Genomic DNA, 16,371 nt, shown 5'->3' on the forward strand with positions numbered 1-16,371 from the left:
ATGTCAGCGTAGCAATGGCATCGACAAAGGCCTCGATGTCGGAAAGCAAAGTACCGTATGGGTTCTGGCCGTTCGCTTGGGTGTCGTCGGTGACCCAGGATGCCCCAATCTGATCAGTAGTGACCAGCTGAAAGATGAGGCTCGTCGAGGGCGTGGACGGTCCATCAGTCAGCATACATCGCCTGCTTTGAGGCCGTCGTAGATGGTCCAAGAGAAAGCTGGCTGGGACGGCATTGGACAGGCATTGCCTAGGGTATACTAGTAAGAGGTAAACGGGATGCAAGACATAGACCATTCTCACCTGATATCGTCGAAGAAACTCTCTGCAGTGAGCAAAATGTCCGCCAAACTATAGTAGACGGTGTCCGACACGGCAATGCCAGGATTCAGCGATCTACATCACGTCTGTGAGTGTCTGAACACGGACGTTTACTCGTAGCCGTGGCAGGTACGTACAAAGTCAAATTTAACTCCGACGTGAATTGCGCTCAAGGTCACGCAAAGACCACTCGCCGTCTCCGGGCCAGGCGTGGGAGATAATCGTATGGTGGGCATGTTCAAGAGATCTGACTTGGACGAATGTGTGGCAAATGTGACGAACTGTCGACCAAACCGGCTGACGAGTATCGGAACCTTGCTTTGAGCTCCGTGACTGATGGCGTGTCGATCCTCTATATAGGTCGATACATCGGTTCAGATAGCATTCACGAAGAACGTAACGAGGCTGGCGCAAGACTTTGAGGGTCATCATACCATGGACTCGCCTATGAGACTTGCCATATGATGAGTGTGAAGATGCCGCAGGAAGGTGCACAGCATATCACAGGTAAGCGCCTGGACGGTTCGGCACTTCTCATAAGCCCGATAGAGCTCCTCCGACGCCCGCCGCGCCCGACGTGAAGCTGCCCGCGGTCATGGGTGCTCTCCTGGCCGCCAAGGGCGATCGGGATGGGTGCGAAGACTGTGAGCGTGTGCTCATCACGGAGGCTTCGCAGTACCTCAAGCAGCTCGCTGCCGAGATGGAGAATTGGCTCGAGAAGGTGAGCGTCACGCCGTCACCTGCTTCGACGGGGCCGTATCGCGTGTGGCTCGTGGCGAAGTCGTCGTTATCGAAAGCTGACTCGAGTATAATTGTAGATCAAGCTGTGAGAGGACCGGGTAGGCGCCAGTGACAGTGTTTCCGTCCACGACCGCGGCCATGTAGGGCATCCGTCTCGGTGATGCAGCCTGAGGCTGGGATGCGCACGCATGTGCAACCACATAGTAGAGCGTGTGTGGAAGGCGGCGCTGGATTCTCCGTATTTGGCATCGCGTCGTCCGTATCGTGGAGGATGGGCGAAAGTGCTTGGTCACTGGCATGTCAAGCTGCTTCTCTCTCTCCGTTCCCTTGACCCTTCGGATCCCTGCTATTTGCTTTTCTGCCCCTCGCTTTGGCTCATGTGTCCCGCGGTCTTGGAAGCGTCATCTCAGGCTCCTGTGTTCGACCCTTCGTCATTCTAGTACCAAGGAACCAGGCCGACTAGACCATGCTCCTTCCTCTTCCCGAACTTCCAAGCAAGACACGTTCATTGCGGAGAAAACACATGGTAGCGAACGACTCCTTTGCACCTTGTTCTTTACTGTGTATATTCATGATCCCTGAAATACGTCAGCTTCGCCAGGCGATCGTCGACCTCGCCACAGTGGGCGGAGATATGTGCCTATCATAATCGAGTACCCAAAGAACGTCTGTGGTTGGAGTTAACCATATCAGCATCGTGCCCTTGACACTCGAATACGCGATGCAACTTAGAGTCGGCATAAGCAGGTGTGTTTACATCGTACGTGCCTTTTGTAAGGCGCCCTGCAGAAGCACTCAACACGGTCTAGACAATGCGATGTTTTCGACCAGGAGAAAGGCGACAATACTTTATCTCGTGCCTTCCCCCTTTGATCGATCTTCCTCTGGTCGAATACACCGGAATGTCTGCCGTGTATGTGTAATAGATCTCTCGATTCGGGTGTACTGCGGCAACCTGGTGGCATATAGAAAGGGGCGCCCTCTTTCTTCGCAGCACACCCCTCGTCCAACATGACCGGACAGGTTGAAGAGTCACATACTGCCGACGACGCTGGCGCAGACCCTCCAATCAGTGCCGGAGGAGACACGGTGCATAGTCCTCATGTTGCGTCCTTCCCCTTCGACAAGCCCGACGCCGACGCCGTCCTGCGTAGCTCAGACAACGTGCAATTCCGCGTCTTCCGTGGAATCCTCACTTCTGTCTCCCCAGTCTTCTCGTCCATTTTCTCCCTCCCTCAATCCAGCTCTTCGCATGACGGAGATGGTACCCCCACCATAGATGTCACCGAGACGAGTAACACGCTAGACTCCTTCCTCAGGCTCTCCTACCCGTTCCCCAGCCCTCCGGCCTTCGCCTCGTTCGACGATGCCAAACGCGTCCTCCAAGTAATTCACAAATTCCAAATCGCCTGGCACTCGTCCTTACTGGTCCCAGCGCTGCTGCCGCACATCCGCGAGAATCCGCTTCGCGTCTACGCCTCCGCATTGCGTTTCGCCTTCGACGAGCTCGCGCTGCTGGCAGCCCGTCAGACGCTGCTCCTCGAGGACCTCACCGAATGGTGCGAGGAGCTGCGGGACATCAGCGGAGAAGAGTTCCAGCGGCTCCTCGTCTACCGCAAACGGGCGGTTGCCGCGGTCACCACAGATATGACCGCATCCTGGTGTCCTGTCTGGAAGTGCCCGAAGCGATGGGCCTGGCTTGTATGCCCCACATGCACGAAGCATCGTTCAAATTGCCACAACCCTTTCGTTTGCGCCTGCCCGACGGTCGCGGAGTGGTTCGCAGCGTTTTGGATACGACTCTCGACGGTGCTGCGCGCTACACCGACAGCGGCCGCGTTGAAGCTGGCCTCTGTGGTAACGGCGTCACGAACTATGGGAGCGGCTGTGAACTGCGTTACATGCAGAGCCGCGATCATGGAAGAGTTTCCTCGGTTTCTTGAAGTACTCGGCGATGAACTGGAACAGAGGATCTCGGAGGTAAGCCCGCAGACGATCACCTGCAGCGTTCGATTACATTCGTGGACCTCGCTGACGACGATACCGTTCCAGTTAACATTGAAACAGGAACTTCACGAACCGCTTGAGTGGTAGAACCTCGTCACCTCTCTTGTACAGCAAGTTTTCAGAAAAGACGCTTGTCTATGTGTACATGACGGTGCTCGTAGCAGTATAGATCACTCAGATGCACTGGCACGATTCGTGAGCATAATGAACACTGAATTGTCTTGCGAACGTAATGCGGCAGCATATTGAAAGTGGAGTGAACAGTAGTGGTGTCCATGGCTGCAGGTGAAAGGGAAACGGGTCAGATCCAACAGCCCGATTCATCTCATGCGTAGTAATCGGAGGAGACGCTGCCGTCCGACGCCGTCATCCCGTCTGCACCGTCCTCTTGTTCTGTTCTCTGCTGCGCTCTGCGACATCGCGTCCCCGAGGTTGCCTTCAGACTGAGACACCAAGACAGGGGGCATAGCCTCTGACTAGCTCCTGTTGTCGTCATGGCCCCGCGCGCGGATTTGCCGTATTTGGCATCGCGTCGTCCGCATCATAGAGGATGCGCGAAGGTGCTTGGTCCCTGGCGTGTCGAGCTGCTTTCTCTCTCCGTTCCCTTCGTCCTGATCCCTGCTACTTGCTTTTCTGCCCTCGCTTCGGCTCATGTGGTGTCTCGGTTACCTCAGGCCCCCGCGGTGCTCGACCCTTCTTCAATCTAGTACCAAGTAACCGGGCCGACCAAACCACGCGCCGTCTTCTTCCCGAACTTCGAAGCAAGACACGTTAAAACATCTGCTTCGTCAGGCGATCGTCGACTTTGCCACCGTGTGGGCGGATATTTGTGCATATCATGGTTGAGCATACAAAGAATGTATGCGGTGATTCTGAGAGGAAACATGTCAGCATCGTGTTCTTGACACTCGACACGGTGGCACAAGTCGGCACAAGCAGGTATGTTCAGTCATTAACCGGTCCTCGGGACAGTCAAATGTTGTCGCTCATCCTGAAGCATCCCCTAACTTTGCAGCCCATATCGGACAATAGGGTCATGTATGGTACTCAACAAGGTATCATATTCCCAAGTTTAATGGTGATCCAACTATGTGTGAGAGGGATCGGGGACAATCATCCCAAATTTCTCTTATCGCACGTCCCTCGGTCCTCGGGACAGCGCTTAATTCCCTTGTATGGATCGAAATTGCTGTTGCCGAGGATAGCCGAGCCCGGATATGGTAAGTGGACATCTAAACGCCCGATTGCTCGAGCGAAAGACTACCCTTCCACGCCGTTTCGATGACTATCTGGGCTCGGTGTCAAAATCTAACCATATGAGATTTCTGAGAGAAGGCGACATATATCGCCTTGTTGAGTACCAAAAATGGGGCACGCCCATGGGCACGGTGAGTACAGACTTGGGCCGTAATACGTCTCAGATTTGGTTTTCGCGTAAATCTCGTACAGAAATGTGACTTTCCTTCTGGGTCGCCTCTGATGAAATTCGAGGAGAGGTGAGCTGTAAGAGGTCTGTATAGGTGTATACAAAGACCTGAGGCAGTAGGTTAGAGGGAGAGTGAGAAAACGCGCACTGTCCCGAGGACCGGTTAATGACTGTTTAGGTCATGCGCGCCTTTGTGTGGAGAAGCACGGCAGGCATTCCGATGTTTACGACCAGACAAAAAAGTCAATAGCCCGTCGGTTTAGAAACCCATGTTCATAAAAGCCACGTTCTCACTCGTGCCTACCCTTCCAATCGATTTTTATCTGGTCGAACACATGGGAATGCCTACCGTGTATGGTCTCACGATCCGGGTGTGCTGCGGCAACCTAGCGCCAGTACAGAAAGGGGCACCGTCTCTCTTCGCAACACACCCCTTCGTCCACCATGACCGGACAGGTTGAAGAGTCACATACTGCCGACGACGCTGGCGCAGACCCTCCAATCAGTGCCGGAGGAGACACGGTGCATAGTCCTCATGTTGCGTCCTTTCCCTTCGACAATCTCGATGCCGACGCCGTCCTGCGTAGCTCAGACAATGTGCTATTCCATGTCTTCCGTGGGATTCTCACTACTGTCTCCCCAGTCTTCTCGTCCATGTTCTCCCTCCCTCAACCCAGCTTTTCGCATGACGGAGGTGGTGCCCCCACCATAGTTGTCACCGAGACGAGTGATACACTAGATTCCTTCCTCAGGCTATCTTACCCGCTCCCCAGCCCTCCGAAATTTGCTTCGTTCGACGATGCCAAACGCGTCCTCCAAGTAATGCACAAATTCCAAGTCGCCTGGCACTCGTCCCTACTGGTCCCAGCGCTGCTGCCCCATATCGAAAAGAATCCGCTCCGCGTATACGCGTATGCTTTGCATCTCGGCTTCGGTGAGCTCGCGCTGCTGGCAGCCCGTCAGACGCTGCTCCTCGAGGACCTCACCGAATGGTGCGAGGAGCTGCGGGACATCAGCGGAGAAGAGTTCCAGCGACTCCTCGTCTACCGCAAGCGGGCGGTCACCGCAGTCACCGCAGACATGACCGCATTCTGGTGTCCTCTTAACAAGTGCCCGAAACGATGGACCTGGCTTGTCTGTTACACATGCACGAAGCATCGTTCAAACTGCCACTACCGCTCCGCCTGTGCGTGTCCGACGGTCGCGGAGTGGTTTGCAACATTTTGGACCCAACTCTCGACGGTTCTGCGCGCTACACCGACACCGGCCGCATTGAAGCTGGCTGCTGTGGTAACGGCGTTGCGAAATATGGGAGCAGCTGTGAACTGCATCGTATGTAGAGCGGCGATCATGGAAGAGGTTCCTCGATTTCTTGAAGTACTCGGCGATGAACTGGAACAGAGGATCTCGAAGGTAAGCCCGTAGCCGATGACCTGCAGTGTTTGATTGAATACGTGAACCCTGCTAATGGCGATCCCGTTCCAGCTACAGTTGAAGGAGGAGATTCAAGACCCACTTGAGCCGTAGAAGTTCGCCACCTCTCTTGTACATCAAGTCTTTTTTTGAGAAGACGCTTGTCTATGTCTACGTGACGGTGCTTGTAGCAGTATATATTACTCAGACGCACTGCCACGATCTATTAGCATGATGCACACCGGAATTGAAATGTCTTGCGAATGTAATGCAGCAGCGTCATGAAAATGAAGTGAATGGTAGTACTAGTGGTGTCCATCGCTGCAGGTGCAGGGAAGAACGGTGGTACTTCAGTAGCGGAGGAATGTTGGTGATGATGTTGGGATGCAGCCGCATGCGGATCAGATCCAACAGCCCGATTCATGCGTAATCGGAGGAGACGCTGCCGTCCGACGCCGTCACGGTCGTCCGGTCTTCACCGTCCCCCTCATTCTGCTCTCTGCTGCGCTCAGCGACACCGCGCCCCCGAGTTTGCCTCCAGACTGCGAGATACCAAGACAAGGGGCATAGTCTTTGACTGACTAGCTCTTGTTGTCATCATGGCCCGGCGCGCGGCTACCGTCTTGTCTCTCCTCTTTTTGGCTACATCTGTCCTCAGTCACGAGCACCACAACGAACTCTCTGAAGAGGAGCGAAACGCGCCGATAGACACTGTCCTCTGGTTGCACATATTCCTGCAAGCCGCTGTATGGGGAGTTATATTCCCGACAGGGATGGTCCTCGGACTGTCGCGGAGTAGATGGCACGTACCATTACAGGTATGCCGGTAACCCTTTGGACGGTCGTATCTCCGTAACGTTCGTGCAGAGCGCAGGATTCGCGCTGACTATCGCGGGCTATATCCTCGGTCACTCACATAAAGGGAGGGCGTTCCTGGCGGGGGCGCACGGGAAGATGGCAAGCATCCTCTTCGTACCGATCGCCCTACAACTCTTCCTCGGCATCTACCTCAAGCTACACATTCACGAGCAGACGCTGCGGCCTTGGGCAGTGAGGCTACATGGTGTCGTTGGAAAGGCATATCCCATCTTGGGATGGGTGCAGATGCTGTTCGGTGCGATCACGTTCGGGGGGTACTGCCGCGGCGGAAACCTCGGACAGTGTCTTGCGCACTACATCATGGTACATCTAAGTGATTGGTGACTCGAATTTACACTCATGTGTTGTCAGGGGGGCGGCTTCATTGCGTATGGCACGATCATGGCGATATTCCTACTCGCGGGCGAATCATGGGTGCGCCGCAGCGGCCGTAGTCCCGACTGGTGGGATTCATGGGTCATCATGCTTTGGGTGAGTTTTCGACTGTCAAGTGCTACCGTGTTCCTTCTCATTGACTGTCGGCCGGCATTGCAGGGTATTGGTGCGTACTGCAAAGCTCTAGCTGGAGATATTTTTGGCTTACGCCATAGCATCCAGTCAACACCTTCACTGAACACCGTGGAACCCATTGGTCCGTCAAGGACATGCAGCATACGTATGTCGTGGCTCCCTGTTCAGACTGATATTTGCGCTGACTCATACATGCAGAATCTTGGGTGTTCTGTGTGCGTCTGTGTCGTATATGAGCGAATTTTAGATTGACGTCTAATAGGGTGGGCGGGAGGTATACTTGGAATCTTCCTTTCCCGTAACAACCAGGTACGTACGACATTTAGTTGCACGATATTCCTCTCTAACCTCTATCCCAGAGATCTGTCGTGCCTGCGTTGATGTTAGTAGTCGAGTTCTTCCGTCTTAAGTCAACATAGTAACCATCGTCTGTCTCTAGCATCATCCTTACGGGATGGGCCATGTCCGATCACGCACAAGCTCTCATGCTTTCGACGAAGGTTTGTGCCTCGCTGTACCTGCTTAGCCGATACACATGCCTCATATCTTGGCTGCAGGTCCATGCCGTCTTCGGATACACTCTCATGTCTGCAGGTCTAGCGCGCATCATCGAGATCTGCTTCGTCGCCCCGAAGTACAGTCAGGACGCCCCCGAGGGTGATGCACACAGCGAACACACGTTAGACGCGAGTCACGACGAGAATGGCATCACCAGCCCATCGCGCGCGTTCAGGCATCTGCCCCCTTTCGTGAGTGCGCGCGCTTTGACAAGCTATATGCCCTTCTCACGCGACCGTTCTAGCTCCTTGTTGCCTCGGGTCTGCTCTTCATGTCCGCCACGGATGAGGAGCTGCACTTCGTGAACGATCAGGGCATGGACCATGTAACGTACATCCTCATCATGTTCAGGTGCGCTTGCATTCTCCGCGCGACGTCCGTTCGAGATTAACTTAGCCCGGAACGTCGCTTGTTTGCAGCATCGCATTCGTCATATACTCCCTTGTCGTCTCCCTTATTCACCTATATGCGACGAGCGGGCGCAACGCCGCAGCCTCTGGGAAGGAGGACGGCGCCATCGAACTAACCTCCGCCAACAAGTGGTATGCGCCGGTCCCCGCGGCGGACATCGAACCCGCGAATCACGTCATTGGTGACGATGATTGAATTGTCTTCCACGTCTACTGTCGCGGCAGTGTTGGGTAGTGTATTGCTGTGTTCTTGGTTGACAGACTTGTTTGTTGTAGTTTCGTAAGGTTGTTGCCACATTTGTCTCGATCGATCATGTTGCGTTGCATATCTCCGACGGAATATCGACGTGTGGGAAGTTGTTACTATCTTGAATGCCTGACCTACATAATGCAATTCTGTTCTGTTCTAGACATTCGACGAGGCTCGAGCAATCGTCCGTCGCTGTACCAGTGGAGTGGGGGAATGGTGAGTCGGAACGATCCGACCCGAGGTTGTACTACGTCCATACATGCACGCCACGCATTTCATGTATAGCACTAAGTTTCATCACTATGTAGCGCTTGCACACACCATCGATTGCGATGAGACGATGGCGCGCGACGTACAAGAGCCAGGATCCTGTCATTTGATTTCGAGCGAAACCTGTTAAAATATGATCAGAACCAGGATAGACAAAGCGGTATAATTCCCACATACTTGCTCGACTCTCTCGCTTATCTCTGTTTCCAGAGCATCTCGAAAGAGACGGATGTGATTGTGTACCACCTCCCTACAAATCGAACACTTGGTGGCCTCTTTCAAAGCTTGTTCATACAAGGCGTTATCCTGAAGGACTCGTTGACTCGGCGTGTTCTTCAGCCGTGAACCGATCTGTTCGTAGTATCCCGTGAACCATGCGCTCAAAACGTGCTCGACATCGGAGTCTCTGAAGCGATAATGCTTGTTACTCGAGTCTGTACCGCAATTGCAACCGACTAGCGTCTTCTTGAAACACCATACGTCATCTCGAAGCCAGTCCAAGCCAGTCGTCATTTCAGATATCGTCGCAATGCATTGTCGTCGATATTCACAGAGGCGGTGGTAGGCGCCGCCGCTTATGTCTTCGAGTTCTTCGACATAAGTGTTGGCGTCAGATGTGGAAAGAGTGAGGAAGCGATGAGCTGCGGCGTTCATGATGTTCGTCAAACCGTAGCGAGCTCCGATGGCGTACATTTGTTGTGGCAACCACACGACCTGATTTTTCACCAGAATAACGCCGATCGCCGAAACGACGCCATCCATCTGATATTTGTGTGCAGCTGCGAGGGCTGTCTTGAGCAGAAATGGCGGCAGGGGATCATGGCAAGGCCGGGAAGGATAGATCCAGCGGAGGAGTAGCGTCCACGCAGAACTGGTTTCCGGGACTTCAATGACGGAAGCTGAAGAGGGTGTGGAAGACGTGCATTCCGCTCCTTCGGCCGTCTTTCCTTCTGATCGCTTGCCATGCTCCGCCAGCTCGAACATGTCCTCGAAAACAGGGGAGGCTAGGGCTAGGATACACTTCCAGACGTGGAAGTCTACGTAATCCGATGTACGTAGGACGAGGTCCGCGGACGCCTTGTCAAACGGCGGACTTGCCTTACGAGGCGGAGGAGGGGAAGGTTTGAGCTGAGGTCCCTCATGGTGGCCAGATGAAGACCCCTGCATCTTCTGGTCGTTGTCCGTCGATTCTCGATTGCCGTCCGTGCCAGTCTCCAGAGGTTCCGCCACTGTGATAGCATAAGTCAAGTTATGAGACCTGTGGAAACGCGTCATAAGTACAGTGCTTACTATCTTTCAGAGAGGATGAGGTCGTCCTGAGACAAGTAGCCGCACTCGACGCTCGTTCGAGTCGAACCCGGGAGACCATGCAGTAGCCTGCAGGACTCTGCCAAAGCGGGCCGGGCCCCTGGACCAACTGGGCGCTTGTGTTGTGTTGAGCTTTGCCACGGCCCCGCCCCAGTCCACGATCTCGTCGTCAACTCGCATTTCACTCTCATCATATGCATCAAAACCGGCACGGACTAGCTTGTAAGCGACTCTGCTCATGTGGTTCTCTGATACTTCGTGCAGCTGATGAAGACCCTATTCCTGTCATCGGTGGCTGCGGTAGGCATTCACGTATACCTCTGACAGCAGACTTCATCTAAGACATTACAACGCTAGCATAGCTTCCTTTATCTTCTCTCGAGGTTGACTTTGACGACAGAGTAGTGCATAAGCTGTACCTGTGCCGCTTACGGGCTCTCACGAACGTGCTGGCGTTGTGCTATACGTCCTGATCGTGCTCGTGAGGACGGGGAGGCCTTCGCCACTCTTGGACTCGGCTGGTGCTGCTTACGCGGTCGACAGTTACTGGTGTCAACAAAAACACACACTGCGCCTAAAATACCAACTGCTGGGATGGTGAGAGCTGGGAGCTCTCGAACAGTCTCGCCGCTCAGCAGCCCTTCATGTCTTTGCCCCACTTATAGGTATGCGATGTCTACCTTGATTTTAGGTTTGGCGGTCGAGTCATCCAACCAATATAGGGCCAGTGTTGGGCTGTGCCATTTATCCATTCGTACATGAGTTAGACGGAAGCGAAATACCATCCACCCTCTTTGCCGACCCTCCTCCGTTCGTACCTCCGGCAAATCAATTCATCTACGTCCATCATCGATAATGCCGGGACCACTCGATCATACCTGTACATGGAGGCTGGTCAGTGCATAGCTATCCGAAGACACCCGGACGTCGGTTCATCGATCACTGTGGATGCGCAGGCATTGGCACCCCATAGGAAGGCCTTCGGGGTACAGGGTATGACAGGCTCCAGCGAGAACACAGCCTGAAAGGAGTCCTCGTAAGCTATATGCGGCTCGATGACTGCCTCTCTGTCCTAGGCACTAAGCCAAGCTAGTTCTGCGGCTCCTGCCTAATTTGTGCTGCTTTCAACAATTGCGCTACCGCACCAGCATAGGCTAACATCTTCTCCGCTACCGAGGTGCGCAACGTATCTGTTGCAGAAAGCTGTACGTACATTCTGTGGTGCTTCGGTGGTTTGAACGCTGACTCGTCCGTTCTAAAAGCTTGTATCGCTGCACCGCGAGCTGCAGCCTTTTATAGGGAGTGGCGACGCACGTTCAGCAGGACAAAGGAAACTCTCCTGATTAGATCGACCTGCAGGCATGCCGCATGGCGTACCTAGGTCGGCTTACATCGCAGGCCCTAGTAAGGGTGTACCAGGATTAGTTATGCAGCCCCGAACCAATGGACGTCTGTTGGGCCACACTCGTGTTGTGAGTGGCCAGGAGCCTTTCAGCGGCTGCAGCACTATACTGCTTCATTCACCCTTTCCATACACTCCGTCCAGTCCTCCACGCGTTGTGCACTGTGATACAACATCTGCCCACTTTTTCGTCATACACCATTCATGTTTGTAAACATAGCACTGAACGGGGGCATAGCGGCCTTCACTCCGTCGAACTCAACCACACAATCGCCGAGTCTCGCGCCCACGTCTGGATTCGACGACGCGAAGGACGACGAGCTCGCCTACAAGGAAGCATTGGAGTGGCTAGACAGCTTACCACTCCAAACGTGGAGTATAGGAGGTGTATGTAGCGATCTGAGGTACGTATCCTTGTTCAATGGAGATGCAGAGAGCCAGACGGGCCGTCCCATGGCAAGTTTTTCTCCTCAAGGCGTCGCTATGTATGATACGCCTCAGTACGAACAATACTACTGCGGCATGAACATCGCATCCCCTTGTCCTGCGCTCTCGACCCCGGAGTCTGGCTTGGGCTCACCGGCTGGTGTTGCCAGCGTCAGCCTGAGTACGCCAGAATCCGTATACTCTATCCCCTACTTCGCCCCAGGGGAGGCTCCTTGTCATTCGTACGTCAATCCCGACACAATCCGGTTTGAAACACGTCTGACTCCACGCCTGACCCTCGCAGCAGCATACGGTCGTTCTCGCCCGCCACAATCCCCTGGGGCCCGTCCACCGCGATTGTGACAGGCGCGTCCTCGGGGTGTGACGTCACGCGTTATACCCACGCCACGACGCGTCTCGCGGTTCCCTCCAGGATCTCTCCCTTCCCTGCTGTTCCTGCCCAAGCCCAGCAGTATGGCCTCCAGCTAGCGCTACACCAACAAGAACATCGTCACCATGCTCATGCGCACGGCTCAGGAACGCTGTCATTCTCTAAATTGAGGGCTGGAGCCCCCTACGAGTCCCGCCGCCGTGCTTTCCCCGACGCCTCCAAGTCGGACCACCAGGCCAATGGAACGAGTGATAATGTCAAGCTCGAGGGACAAGGCAGCACGATTCAGCTGTGCTCCCCCCCGCGACCCCCGATCACACAAAGCGTTCCGTGTCCGATCTGTTCCAAACTTTACAACCGCGAGCTGGACATGGTCCGGCACCTCAAGTCCGTCCACAAAAAGGTTACAAGGTACATCTGCTGGGGCGTGTCTATGAGCGATGCACACAAGTACAACATCCACGGCAACGCCAGGCATTTCGAGTGCCGAGGTGTTGTCATGATCGGAGGGTGCGGCGGCACCTTCTGTCGCAAGGATGTCTACATGAGGCATCTGAACAGGTCGAGAGGGAGATGCGTTGGCGATCCGAGGGCCCCATACCACCCCGGGAATGCCGAGGAGACCCAAGGACAACCACGGACTCGGAAGCAACCCGTAAAGCGGGTCCGTAAACAGCATGGGCTGCGGGCTGCGTCTGCTTAGACGGTGATATATCGGTTTTGCATTCTGATATCAACGAACAATGTAGCCAGGATTGGTCTTAATGTTGTAGCCATAGCAGATTTTGCTTATGTTCAGCGTCGAATGCAAGTGCAGTATGTAATCAACATTGTTGGGTATCGTATCTGCAGCCGTCCGAGTGATGCCGATCGGCAGACCGCTAACGCCAAGCCATCCAATCGCCCTCGTGTTCGGCTGCGACAAGCACAGGCACCCGCGACTTGAGCAAAACGCGGAAGATGCGACCTCCATGCTTTTGTACCTTCACCAACAAGTGTCCCCTTCGGGGTGACATACGAAAAAATTGGAACGATACAGAGAAGATTAGCATGGCCCCTGCACAAGGATGACACGCTTTCCCGGAGTGGTAGACCTACGGGTCTCAATATTTATTCTTGTCCTTTTTTTAATTATTATTAAGTGACTCTTCGCATCGAAATGCAGGGGTACGTCTCGTGCATATCGCAAACCGTTGACTTAGGCGTGATCCATTGTCTCCGAGGCTCGATCCGACAGGCCTCGATATATATTCACATAGAAGTACACGGTCACATTGGCGAGACTGGAAGCAAACTCTTACCACAAACATCTACGTGCACCTCTATTCAGGTGGTGCATACACAAACACCGATACTCGGCCATCCACGTGGCCCACAGCAACCATCCCCTCCTCCTCGTCCACCGCGATCCTATTCCACAGCTCGTGTGTCTCCTGCACATGCAGCACGCTCACGTCCTGATCCTCCGCCAGCGCCCCGCTCTCCGCCTCCAGCGCCATCACCCGCACCAGCGCAAGGTCGACCTCCGTCCCCGGGCTCACCTGGTCGTCCTGCGCCCCGGGCGCCCCCGCATCCGTGGCCGTCCTGCGAAACCCCGTCAGGCTCGAGGGGAGCGAAGACGACGGGGACGCTCGGGCGAGGATCCGGCTCGCGATGCGCTGCCCGTGGTCGCCCGCCTGCGAGGGCGTCGTCGCGTCCGTCGACGCGTCGAGCCAGAGCGCGGTGCCGCGCGGCGCGAGCACCATGTCCGACGGCGTGAAGAGGCGCAAGGGCGATGGGATCGCGTGCGCCATCAGCGGGCCATCCGCGGCCGGTGGGAGGTAGGGGAACGTCGGAGGGGCGGCGGGGGCGAACGCCGCGCGGGCGAAGGACGCGCTCGGGGGGAGCACGAAGTGGTGCAGGATGTTGACTGGCCAGGGGTACCAGGTGTCGAAGCGGACGAGAAGGTCGATCGCTGGCGGGGGCGGCGGGGAGGAGGCGCTGGGGCGCGGGCGGCGGGCGTTGATAGAGATGCTGTCGATACGCCAGCGCCATTTGTACTGCGCGATGGGTTCGAGAGTGGGACTGGACGCAACACCGTCCTCCTGAGTGCTGCCGGAGAACATCGACGAGGACAGAGTGGGTACGTGGTACAAGTATATCCATTGCTTGCAGAATGTGATGATAAAATCATCGAAGACCTCGTATTCGAGGCATTGTTGTTCCTAACGTGAGCAATATAGGCGAACACTCGTTAGCCTGCCTCTATCCCAATGGACCGGTGCCTGCAGGATGAACTACGCACGGGAAGGCGCAGAGTCGGGTCTGCGTGTATCAGTGGGACGTTGAGCGTGACGACCACAACGCCGGCGTCGATGTCGATTACACGGACTTTGTTGTCGTCGTCCGTCACAACGAGACGAGAGCCCATGAAGCCGAGTATCCTGCGATAGCTCAGGAATTGGCTAGTCCGTCGAAACCATGGATCCGTGTTCGGGGTGGTAAAGTCTATCGTGTACGTTGTAGTGAGATATCTACCAGAACGAGGTGAAGCGCAGGGATGGATGTGGTGAGCGGAGAGCGTCCACGGCGGGACGGGAAAACACCTACGTGCCATCTGCGTCGCGGCTGGTTACGGCGAGAAGATGCTTGCTGTTCGGCGTAGGGTCGACCGAATAACTCAACAAGCCGGAGACGAGCAGCTCTGCGATCCTGTTCGCGTGGCCGAGAGCTTGACCTTGTTGGAGATCCCGGCATTCAAAGGCAAATCTGCGGTTATCACGGCCAGATGAGACAGTACAGAGAGTCAAGGTGAGCAGGTAGAGGCAGCTCCGCCTGGTGACGAATTCGATCGCCAGGGTGCGGTGGCTCGGGGAGGAGGACCAAGGCCTTGGTGTCGGCCGGATGTCGAGGCGGGTATAGCATTGAGGCTGTGGGGAAGTCCAGTTGGCCCAATAGCGGCTCGCTCGGATTGCCAATCGCTCGAGCTCCGTGGCGGAAAGAGAGGAGATGTCATCTCGAAGTTGGACGCCGGGTACGGGGATGCCGCTATGCATAAAGCGTGTAGATAAGGCTTCGTGCCAGACACTACGGTCGCGAGTTACGGCCTCGAGGGCTTTGCATGTCTATATCGGATATATGTTGGAGTCACGCCACTAGATGAGCGGATGCAGACAAACCTTCCTGAGACGCACGACATCAGCGATCTCGAGGTACACAAAGATATGCAACAGGACGTCGGTGGGAAGCTGGTTCAATTGGAGGATGGTTGAAGAAGACATATGTTGTGGAGCCTATCTGTGCTGTCGTCGTCAAAGGGTCTATACTAGTATACGAAGTGAAACCTTCTGGTCGACATAGTACTTCGGAGCTTCGACTCGGGCTGAAAGGGAGTGGACACGAAAAGCACAACCGAATAATCCAATGTGTAAGCTACAAACCACTATGGCGATATGGCCGAGCGGTCTAAGGCGCCAGAATCAGGAGGATTTAAACATCTATTCCTTATCTGGTCCTCACGGGCGTGGGTTCGAATCCCACTGTCGTCATGGCTACAAATTTTCTACTGTTTTTAACCTGAAGGTCAGGGTTATATGGTGCAGTTCAATTAGTGGCATCCACTTTTGTACGCTCTTAAGCGCCGCCTTACAAGTCACTTAGATTGTTATGAAACCCTCCCATAATCTGTCAATTGTAAGGATTTGAATAGAGGGACTGATCCCTAAACGCGATTTTCGATCGGGTCAAAACTGGCAAAGTTGACCTCATTAGTAAGGCCGCAGCACGTGACACGGGCGTTTATTTACTAAAGAGGTAATATTACATAATGCTACGTGGCGTCCATCGCCTGTGCCAGCTGCTCCGGGATACGGCGGTGGGACTTATACCTGCGCGAACTGAATTCCTTCACTTTCTGCTGTGCCTCCCGCGCTCCGAGGCCCTCAGCATATGCGTCAACAAACCTCCAAGCCCGATGCTCCCATTTTCGGATCAGCTCAACTGACACTGACCGAAGTGCCTTCGGCATGTTCTCCCGGAGAGTCTCGAAAGTATAATCGCAGTGCTCTCGAAGCCAGTTCTTC

General features: G+C 54.7%; 8 protein-coding genes and 1 non-coding gene across 9 annotated transcripts; 6 read left to right on the forward strand and 3 right to left on the reverse strand.

Annotated features, from left to right (window-relative positions):
* Positions 1-2,071: 2,071 nt before the first annotated feature.
* Positions 2,072-3,154, forward strand: DICSQDRAFT_167603 (uncharacterized protein; the record flags this gene model as incomplete). Its single annotated transcript, XM_007363195.1, has 2 exons — positions 2,072-3,040; positions 3,113-3,154. 2 exons carry the CDS (start codon positions 2,072-2,074, stop codon positions 3,152-3,154), a joined length of 1,011 nt encoding a protein of 336 aa, XP_007363257.1.
* A 1,783-nt stretch (positions 3,155-4,937) lies between these two features.
* On the forward strand, positions 4,938-6,116 carry DICSQDRAFT_178862 (uncharacterized protein; the record flags this gene model as incomplete). Its single annotated transcript, XM_007363196.1, has 3 exons — positions 4,938-5,825; positions 5,895-5,906; positions 5,979-6,116. 3 exons carry the CDS (start codon positions 4,938-4,940, stop codon positions 6,018-6,020), a joined length of 942 nt encoding a protein of 313 aa, XP_007363258.1. The 3' UTR covers positions 6,021-6,116.
* Positions 6,117-6,382: 266 nt separating this feature from the next.
* DICSQDRAFT_153454 (uncharacterized protein) lies at positions 6,383-9,478 on the forward strand. Its single transcript, XM_007363197.1, has 13 exons — positions 6,383-6,724; positions 6,774-7,088; positions 7,137-7,256; positions 7,320-7,326; positions 7,383-7,440; positions 7,494-7,510; positions 7,558-7,604; positions 7,655-7,677; positions 7,735-7,795; positions 7,853-8,044; positions 8,098-8,204; positions 8,273-8,906; positions 8,961-9,478. The coding sequence occupies exons 1-12, from the start codon at positions 6,506-6,508 to the stop codon at positions 8,457-8,459; spliced, it is 1,353 nt and encodes a 450-aa protein (XP_007363259.1). The 5' UTR covers positions 6,383-6,505; the 3' UTR covers positions 8,460-8,906; positions 8,961-9,478.
* A 58-nt stretch (positions 9,479-9,536) lies between these two features.
* DICSQDRAFT_13350 (uncharacterized protein) lies at positions 9,537-9,896 on the reverse strand (the record flags this gene model as incomplete). The annotated part of the gene is made up of 1 exon (XM_007363198.1): positions 9,537-9,896. A coding segment is annotated over one exon (360 nt), but the record flags the coding sequence as incomplete, so codon positions are not given.
* A 1,801-nt stretch (positions 9,897-11,697) lies between these two features.
* On the forward strand, positions 11,698-13,013 carry DICSQDRAFT_125393 (uncharacterized protein; the record flags this gene model as incomplete). Its single annotated transcript, XM_007363199.1, has 2 exons — positions 11,698-12,161; positions 12,227-13,013. The coding sequence occupies 2 exons, from the start codon at positions 11,698-11,700 to the stop codon at positions 13,011-13,013; spliced, it is 1,251 nt and encodes a 416-aa protein (XP_007363261.1).
* A 288-nt stretch (positions 13,014-13,301) lies between these two features.
* Positions 13,302-13,451, forward strand: DICSQDRAFT_53247 (uncharacterized protein; the record flags this gene model as incomplete). The annotated part of the gene is made up of 1 exon (XM_007363200.1): positions 13,302-13,451. A coding segment is annotated over one exon (150 nt), but the record flags the coding sequence as incomplete, so codon positions are not given.
* A 181-nt stretch (positions 13,452-13,632) lies between these two features.
* Positions 13,633-15,570, reverse strand: DICSQDRAFT_145075 (uncharacterized protein; the record flags this gene model as incomplete). The annotated part of the gene is made up of 4 exons (XM_007363201.1): positions 13,633-14,514; positions 14,595-14,823; positions 14,900-15,414; positions 15,469-15,570. The coding sequence occupies 4 exons, from the start codon at positions 15,568-15,570 to the stop codon at positions 13,633-13,635; spliced, it is 1,728 nt and encodes a 575-aa protein (XP_007363263.1).
* Positions 15,571-15,735: 165 nt separating this feature from the next.
* DICSQDRAFT_t46 lies at positions 15,736-15,837 on the forward strand. Its single transcript has one exon. It is a non-coding gene; the product is annotated as a tRNA-Leu (tRNA).
* A 281-nt stretch (positions 15,838-16,118) lies between these two features.
* Positions 16,119-16,370, reverse strand: DICSQDRAFT_53839 (uncharacterized protein; the record flags this gene model as incomplete). Its single annotated transcript, XM_007363202.1, has 1 exon — positions 16,119-16,370. A coding segment is annotated over one exon (252 nt), but the record flags the coding sequence as incomplete, so codon positions are not given.
* Between the last annotated feature and the right edge of the window lies 1 nt (position 16,371).

Source organism: Dichomitus squalens, assembly GCF_000275845.1.
Source record: "Dichomitus squalens LYAD-421 SS1 unplaced genomic scaffold DICSQscaffold_5, whole genome shotgun sequence".
Classification (NCBI taxonomy): Eukaryota; Fungi; Basidiomycota; class Agaricomycetes; order Polyporales; family Polyporaceae; genus Dichomitus; species Dichomitus squalens.

Coding starts and splice junctions, on each gene's coding strand:
- DICSQDRAFT_153454 (XM_007363197.1), top strand. CDS start 6,506: ATGGCCCGGCGCGCGGCTACCGTCTTGTCTCTCCTCTTTTTGGCTACA. Junction 6,725..6,773: donor GATGGCACGTACCATTACAG/GTATGCCGGTAA, acceptor ACGTTCGTGCAG/AGCGCAGGATTCGCGCTGAC. Junction 8,045..8,097: donor TCAGGCATCTGCCCCCTTTC/GTGAGTGCGCGC, acceptor CGACCGTTCTAG/CTCCTTGTTGCCTCGGGTCT.